This window comes from Haliotis rubra, unplaced genomic scaffold, assembly GCF_003918875.1.
Source record: "Haliotis rubra isolate DU_JTF1 unplaced genomic scaffold, ASM391887v1 Scf287, whole genome shotgun sequence".
In the NCBI taxonomy this organism is placed as follows: domain Eukaryota; kingdom Metazoa; phylum Mollusca; class Gastropoda; order Lepetellida; family Haliotidae; genus Haliotis; species Haliotis rubra.
Genome location: NW_025766954.1, coordinates 254645 through 262669, shown reverse-complemented (window position 1 = coordinate 262669; position 8025 = coordinate 254645). Strand labels below are relative to the sequence as shown.

Genomic DNA, 8025 nt, shown 5'->3' with positions numbered 1-8025 from the left:
CATACCAAAAGACGTTAAAATATGGTACTTGTTGGTCCCTGCCTGGCGCTCGGCATTAATGGGTACAACGAGGACTGGTCGGCTCGGAGTCAGTATAATGTGTCTGAGTGGGGTATTCATGCTTCACTGCGGCATGGTATCTCAGTGGGCTAACACTATAAAACCAGCTTCAGTCTGGGCTAGTACAAGCAGACGCACATACACATACGCATGCACGTCGTCATATGCGCGAAATATTCTCAAGCACGACGTTAAACCCAATTCCACCACCACCACCACATCCCATTTGGGACCCGTTAAGATCCGGGTTAGAACTGGTCTTCAGCAACCCATGTTTGTCGTAAGTGGCGACTAACGATCGGGTGGACAGGCTTGCCGACGGGGTTCGCACAGTTCATCGTATCACACTTGCGTAGATCGGTGTTCATAATGTTGATCACTGGATTGTCTGGTCCAGACTGGATTATTTACAGACCGCCGCCATATAGCTTAGGTATTGCTGAGTTAAACAAAAAAAAATCGCATTTGTTTGTTTTTTCCTCTCCGCCATATTGAAGCTTATCGAATCTAGGTATTCCAATCCAGTGATTGACATCATGAGCACCCACGTAATCTTGATGTGGTTGTATGCATCAACCAAGACTACTAGCCTGACCACCCACTTCCGCTAGAAGTCTCTCCAATGTATCGGTTCATGCATATGGAGACCAATTATAACCAGAAGTGCATGCTATTTTAACAATACGACACATTGAGTGAATATGGTTTTACGCCGCTTTTAGCAATATTCCAGCAATAACACGGCGGGGGACACCAGAAATATGCTCCACACATTGTACCCTTGTGGGGAATCGAACCCGGGTCTTCGGTGTGACGAGCCAACGCTTTAACCACTAGGCTACCCCACCGCCCCCAGACACAGTGAGTGAAGTGGGTTTAACGCCGCTTTGAACATTGTTGCGGTTATAAAATGACGTGTCACTTTGACGTTTGAGGAAAGCACGCTGGTACTTTTAAACCAGTTCAAGCGAATCCGGTTTTGTAGACTGGGGATCCTGGTACCTGTATGGATGGGGGCGGAGTTGGATTGGATTGATGTAAACATTACAGTCGGCACCGCATCCGGCACCGCATCCGGCACTGTATCATGCCTCGGGTCCGGTGTGCAGGGCCGTAGGTCCGAAATCCGCATAGCACGTCCTTCCACAGTTAGCAACAATTATCTGTCTCGAAATAGCAAACAGGATATTCACATAATAAAACAAGGTGAGGTGAGATGGGTTTGACGTCGCACTTATGAATATTTCGCTCATATGGCGACGTGCATGCGCGTGTATGTGTGGCTGCTTGTACTAGCCCAGACTTAAACTGGCTTTATAGTGTTAGCCCACTAAGATACCATGCCGCAGTGAAGCATGAATACCCCACTTAGACACATTATACTGACTCCGAGCCGACCAGTCCTTGTTGTACCCATTAATGCCGAGCGCCAGGCAGGGACCAACAAGTACCACTTTTTAACGTCTTTGGTATGACGCGGCCGGGAATCGAACCCGCGACCTTCCAATCCGCTCTCCGGGCGGACGTTCTAACCACTACACCATGGAGATATGAAAACATTGAACTGTGTATTTGCTGTTACTGCTTTTGTATAGGAATGGGAGAGTGAGTTCAGTTTTGCGCCGCTTTTAGCAATACTCCAGAAATATCACGACGGGGGACAGCAGAAATGGGCTTCACACACTGTACCCATGTGGGGAATCGAACCTGGGTCTTCGGCGTGACGAGCGAACGCTTTAACCACCAGGCTACCCCACAGCTCCGTAGAGGAATCAGTTTCAGAACAAAGAATAAAAATAATCATTTTATTTCTTGTTTATTTACAAAACATGATACATAAACAGCTAACTATTTACATAATTTACGGAAGTCCAGTGTTAGTTTAATTCTTTGTTCACATAATTGGTATGTATATACATTGGCATATCCTATACATGGAATACAGTTCCTCACTCCTGTGTCAGACATCAGCATCACAAACTGCCGACATGGAAGTGCTTCCATGTTAGGTGTGACTTTAAAAGTGTTTCCTATCATCGCTCGTCTAGAATATGTGGACGGTATCGGTTACTTCTAGTTCAAGGAATGTCAGTTTTGCCTCTTTCTGAAGAAGCTATGCTGGTCTCAAAAGAGCCGTTGATCCTGGATTGTCTGGTCCAGACTCGATTATTTACAGACCGCCATCATTTAGCTGGAATATTTCTGAGTCCGGCGTTTAACAACAAGCAAACAAAATTCATAAGAGCTAAAAGTGTTTTCCCCTTTCACCGAATGTAGAGGATAATAAAAACCAAACAGAAAAAAATCATCTCTCTAATTAGGAACGTCGTTTTCTTTCATTGTTAATGGTCTGGCGCGTCGTGACTGGCGACATCTGGCCAGACTCCATACATATTTGTATATGGTGTTGGGTATGTATGGTCATTGTTCTATGTATTAACTGGGCTGATCACAATATGCACTGACGTCATCGCTCTATCCAATACAGGATCCGTCTACACTGTGACAGTACAGAGGAACACGGTAACAATAGCCATCAGTGTTGGGACACACGATTGAGGGTTGGTCAGTCTCGAGGAGTGACCGGAACTACTGGGAGAAACACTGGATGGTGACTGGTCAGTTGAGGAAGGCGCACTATTTCCGGAGGTCTCACCGGAAGTTGTAGGACCAATGAATGATAAATGTGAGAAGTCGGTCACTTCCGGCGCTTCTGTCTCAACTGTAGTCTTTGCTGTTGACGAGGGCTCATATGTCGTAGTCGTCTCAGTGTGCGGTTTGGTTGTAGATGTAGTCGGCGACGTATACATGGATGAGGACGTCATTTGTGAGTGACGTGACGTTGTCGTATCCACATTAATGACCGGAGGTGACGTCAGTACCGCGTCAGAAGGGCATCCCATTTGTAATGACGAAGGGTCCACAGGGCAACTGAGATCGGACTTCGTTACAACCGACATGCTTAAATCTTCTTGACTCTTTGGAGCAAAGCACATGTTGGACAATAACTTGTCTTTCAGATACGGTGATGTAAGAATCCAAGCTACGTGGCATTCGCATGTCAGATAATTCTTGAAGAAGTTGAATGAAAAGGCAACGGCGAACGATGTGTCGGAGATACACTCGAATCTGTCGAATCTATTAGAATTCACGTTGGCTGTTTTGACGTTTCTCCAGTTTGAAAACGCATCAGCTTGAATAACGTCAACTTTGTTCTCGTAAAACTGAAAAATGCCGACAGCGGATAAATTATGAAACGCCATTGTTTCAATAACTGAAATGTTGCATGATTGTACTGTAATTTCGCTGACATCAGTGATATTCGAGAAAGAATCCGTTTCGATTTTATCGAGTCTGGTGTCACGTATTTCCAGAGAAGACATGCCTCTCAGGCCGTAAAACGCTCCATTCTCAACGACTGATACGTCACTGGACGATATGGACAGCATGTCCAGTTTGTCAATGTTACTAAATGCATTCTTACGAACAACGCCGATGTAGGAAGACTGAATGTCAAGTTCGGTCAGTTGTTTAAGATGACTGAAGGCAAAACTTGGCAGCGATTCCACTTTGATGTCCCTGACAATCAATGTTTTAATGTGGGCCGGGAGAGTTGACAGATTGTTGATATCGGAGCATGTTGCGAACTCTGCGAAACACACGCATCCTGTGCAAGCTGTCGTTGTCATTACGTTCAGACCGAGGAGGACTAGTGTTATAAGGGTACCTAGGCTGGTTGCCATCCTTGGGTGTGTCTAAAACAGATACACAACAGGTTTGGGGTTCAGAAATGACAAAACACCTGACAAATATGAAATACATACATCATAATCCAATGAGGCATGCATACGAATACTGTACAGTGTATGAAATAAGGCCCGTCCGACCGACCGAGACGGTCTAGATTTCTGACGGACGGTCTAAATTTACAGCTAGCCAGCCCGATGGTCTGGTAAAAATATTAGATGTTCCATACATCTGAGTAAATTCACCATATTTGGTCTGGTTAAATCCATTTTCGGCTGGTAAGATTTTGAAGTTGACTGATGACTGGCTGGATTTTTGGCTTATTTCATACACTGGAATACCCACTAACTATTTCAGCCTCTTACACACAAGTTTTCAAAAAGTGATAATAAATCTCTACTAAACTATAATCCATTGTAGGATTTCGACCCCATACGCATTTGTTTAGGAACCTACACGACTAAAATCTAGAGGCTGAAATGAATATATTTTACAGAAAAAGCAGTTGTTCAATTATGTTATTAGTGAAAAAAATCTAGAAGACGTAACAAATGTTATAGGTTAGCATGGGGTGTATTGGATATGTTTGTTTCAAGATCAGTGTGATGGATTAAAATCACTATAAAATAGTGATGATAGCAACGTTGTACAGAAATACCCTATATACTGTGTCAGCTTGCAGAACTTTAATTGGTTATTCAACACAGACATTACGTGTACATTACGGTACTGCAGTGATTAATGTACAAGTTAATTTATTAATAATTTAGTTATTTTACTCATTTTACTCATTGCCGAATACCCAATCTACCCTACAACTGTGAGTAAACAAGATATGGATCCCGCGGCCTGCACTAGAGAATTTCACACAGACGACATCAGAAGATCTCCCATACACAAACTTGAAACAGACGCCTCACAAATGTGACATATTCGTTTGTCTGTGGGGGCCAGCATCTGGAATTTGAAAACATGTCACACCCGGGACTGACCGGAAATGGAGAAGGCTGTGTATAAACTACTGCTGACAGGACGTGGGGCGAAGTGTATGAACTTGTTAATGGCCGAAAATGGGGGAAAGTGCGTACGAACAAATACTGCCAGGTAGAGATTTATGTACGGATTGGTATTGATCGGAAGTAAAGAGGAGTGTATGAACTGCTTCTGACCGGAAGTGGAGAGGAGTGTATGAAATGTTACTAACCGGAAACTGATCTGGTAACTTGTGCAACTGAGCTCACCCCTGTCCGTAAGACTCGATCCTGTCACACGACTTTTTGAAGTCATCTGAGATCTGAACCTTCACATCATGTTTATATAGTCTCGGATGCATGTTTAGGATATGACTAGGCGTGGGAAATCCCATATATGGTATATGATATTTATAACATTGAAACCGAAACGTCTTAAGTATAGGAAGTGGTGTGACTATTTACGAGGAAACGGCCATTGTGGAGTAAGTGACGATGCTTAAACTGTCAAGTGGGAATCACATGCATATAATCGGGAACTAGAAATAGTCTGGAAAAACCTCAGCCAGCTATAACATTATTTGGTATTTACCAGAAAATATCTGCTGTTGCGAAAACCACATGACTGTTTGTAGAATTGTAGTGAGTGAGTGAGTGAGTGAGTATGGTTTTATGTCGCTTTTAGCAATATTCCATCAATATCACGGCGGGGGACACCAGAAATGGGCTTCACACATTGTACCCATGTGGGATGAGTGAGTGAGATGAGTTTAACGAGTATTTTAACAACATTTCATTTCAACCTCGGTGTGTGAGCTTACTGTGGGAAGAAAACCCGAAGTAATGCTGGTCTCAGACGGTTGCCACTTTGGTTAAACCCACGAGCGCGAGTATGCAATAACAAAATGTAGAACCTTAAATTATTATTATTATTATTATTTGAAAATGGCGAACAGGGATAACAACGGTGAACGAATCTTCGTACACAGTGTCATTCCCATTCTGTAGAGAACCCGCGAAGATCCGGGTTAGAATTGATCTTCAGTAACCCATGCTTGTCGTAAGAGGTGACTAACGAGATCGGGTTGTCAGGCTCACTGACATGGTTGACACATGTCATCGTATCCCAATTGCGTGGATCGATGCTCATGCTGTTGATCACTTGATTGTCTGGTCCGGACTCGATTATTTACAGACCGCCGCCATATAGCTGGAATATTGCTGAGTGCGGTGTTAAACAAATAGCCATCCTATTTTTTGTTTATTCCTCTCCGCGAAACTTAAAGGTCACATGCAACCAAAAAATCAAACATAATTAAAACACAATTATCACTTCTTCATGACATATAATATGCATTGCTGATTATGAAAAAACAAATAAACAAAATTATAAGCGTATAATCGCAAATCAAAAGTGCAATATTTTGTACTTGGGTTTACCGCCCTCGAAACGAAGCAGCCGGGATACCGAACCCAGTCAGAGCGGGTGGGTGTGCACTCAAGTGTAACGTCTGGTTCATTAGCAGATGCCGCCTTCACGGCTCATTGTGTGTGTATATATAGAGATGTTGGGTTTTGTAAATACATGCTCCTTTTTTTGTGTATAACATTTTGCAATCAACAGACATCATAACATGTCATGTGTTCAAGTATCACACCTGCCTGCCTGTCCGTGTAATTACCTAATGTGACAGAGACCGAACTCGGGCCATAAATCAATGCGTTTTGTTTATGGTGTATAGCCTGATAGGTGTTAAGTTCAAATTGCATGTGGTCAGTGATCGCAGTTGTGTATTGAATATTGTCATTAGCAGACAGGCAGGCAGACACAGGTGTCAATAAAACAAGACATTGAGTTTTGTCTGTGACAGCGACATATCTATATCACAGTTAGAAATTGTGTCAACGCTAAATAATGACATTGCTTTTAAGTATCGAACTGAGAAAGTGAATCGGTAAGAAGAACGTGTGGTGAAATAGACAAATGAAGTTATATAAACAGTTTATTTACTGTCATAACATATAAAAAGCTCGCGCCGGTGAGATATCAACAAAACATTATGAAAATAGCTCACACCAAAGCCTTCACCGAGTATTCACCGGACAGCCCGCTTCCAAGTTGCGCGAACCTATTTCACTGCGCACGTGCTATGAGCGCAGCCCAGCTGTTGAAACCCGTTTTCCCCAGAAAAGTCTGGGGAAAATTAGTGAAACGTTTGAACTCCGATTTCGCGCGGTTTTTTTCATCGCGTTATTTTTCAACTTTATAAGTTGAATTTGCATTTTTGACGCTTTGTTTCGGTAAGTCCATACCGAAAGGTATCAGAATCTGCAAAGTTGTGTTTTACGTTGCATGTGACCTTTAAGCTAATGGAATCTAGTAGTTCTAACCCAGTGACTGACATCATGAGTTCGGCGTAAAACTACACTCACTCACTCACTATTCTGTAGAAACATTACTGAAGTGTTATATTTCATTTTAATGTGTTCTTAGCTAGTTATTAATGTCATTACGAATGTATTTCAAATATGAAATTGTTCACGCACGAACCGATATATGTCCGTGTGTAATATTCCTCTTTGTTTTGTCAAACGTTTGTGAGCACAAAAATACCCGACAATACGATGACGATAAGCTTGCTATTTTAATTCTTTACAGGGATATCCAAATATTCCTTTTGCTTTCGTATTTGGAAATTAAGCAACCATTTTCGTCTTAAGTTGCGTTAGGGACACGGACATTGATAGGAGTTCGATATACTAGTATTCTAACATCAAAGATTAAACAGTACAATTTTAAAATAGCAGAAATCAACATAATTACCCTTTACTTTAAGTTTATAAAACATTACAGTGGTTATTGATTTTCTTAAAGTACGAATATTGTAATTCATAATGTTAAATATGTAATAATATCAGAAAGTTACAAGTAAAACATACACGATATTTATTATAATTACCTTACGAGTCCTTGCCTGGCTGTGAATGCCGTCTTGAACCACTTTTAGCGTGTGTGTACTTGAGTGATACAACACAGGCAGATCTATACTGAAAATGCGGAAACATGACCATCCCACAAACTTGGCACTCACTAAAAGCCCGGGATGATAAACTTTGTCCTTAATCTATGGTGACCCTGTGCTGCTAGACAATGTGGACACCCATTCCTACATTTCTAGATACAGTGGAGGTCGTCTGTGGCAGACGCCTTCAGCAACAACCATTTTATTCTACTTGGCGGTAATAG

General features: G+C 42.1%; 1 protein-coding gene across 1 annotated transcript; it reads right to left on the bottom strand.

The window, feature by feature from the left end:
* Positions 1–1851: 1851 nt before the first annotated feature.
* Positions 1852–7812, bottom strand: LOC124281670 (slit homolog 1 protein-like). Its single transcript, XM_046717609.1, has 2 exons — positions 7739–7812; positions 1852–3815 (listed from the first exon to the last, which is right to left on the bottom strand). Exon 2 carries the CDS (start codon positions 3801–3803, stop codon positions 2556–2558), a length of 1248 nt encoding a protein of 415 aa, XP_046573565.1. The 5' UTR covers positions 3804–3815; positions 7739–7812; the 3' UTR covers positions 1852–2555.
* Between the last annotated feature and the right edge of the window lie 213 nt (positions 7813–8025).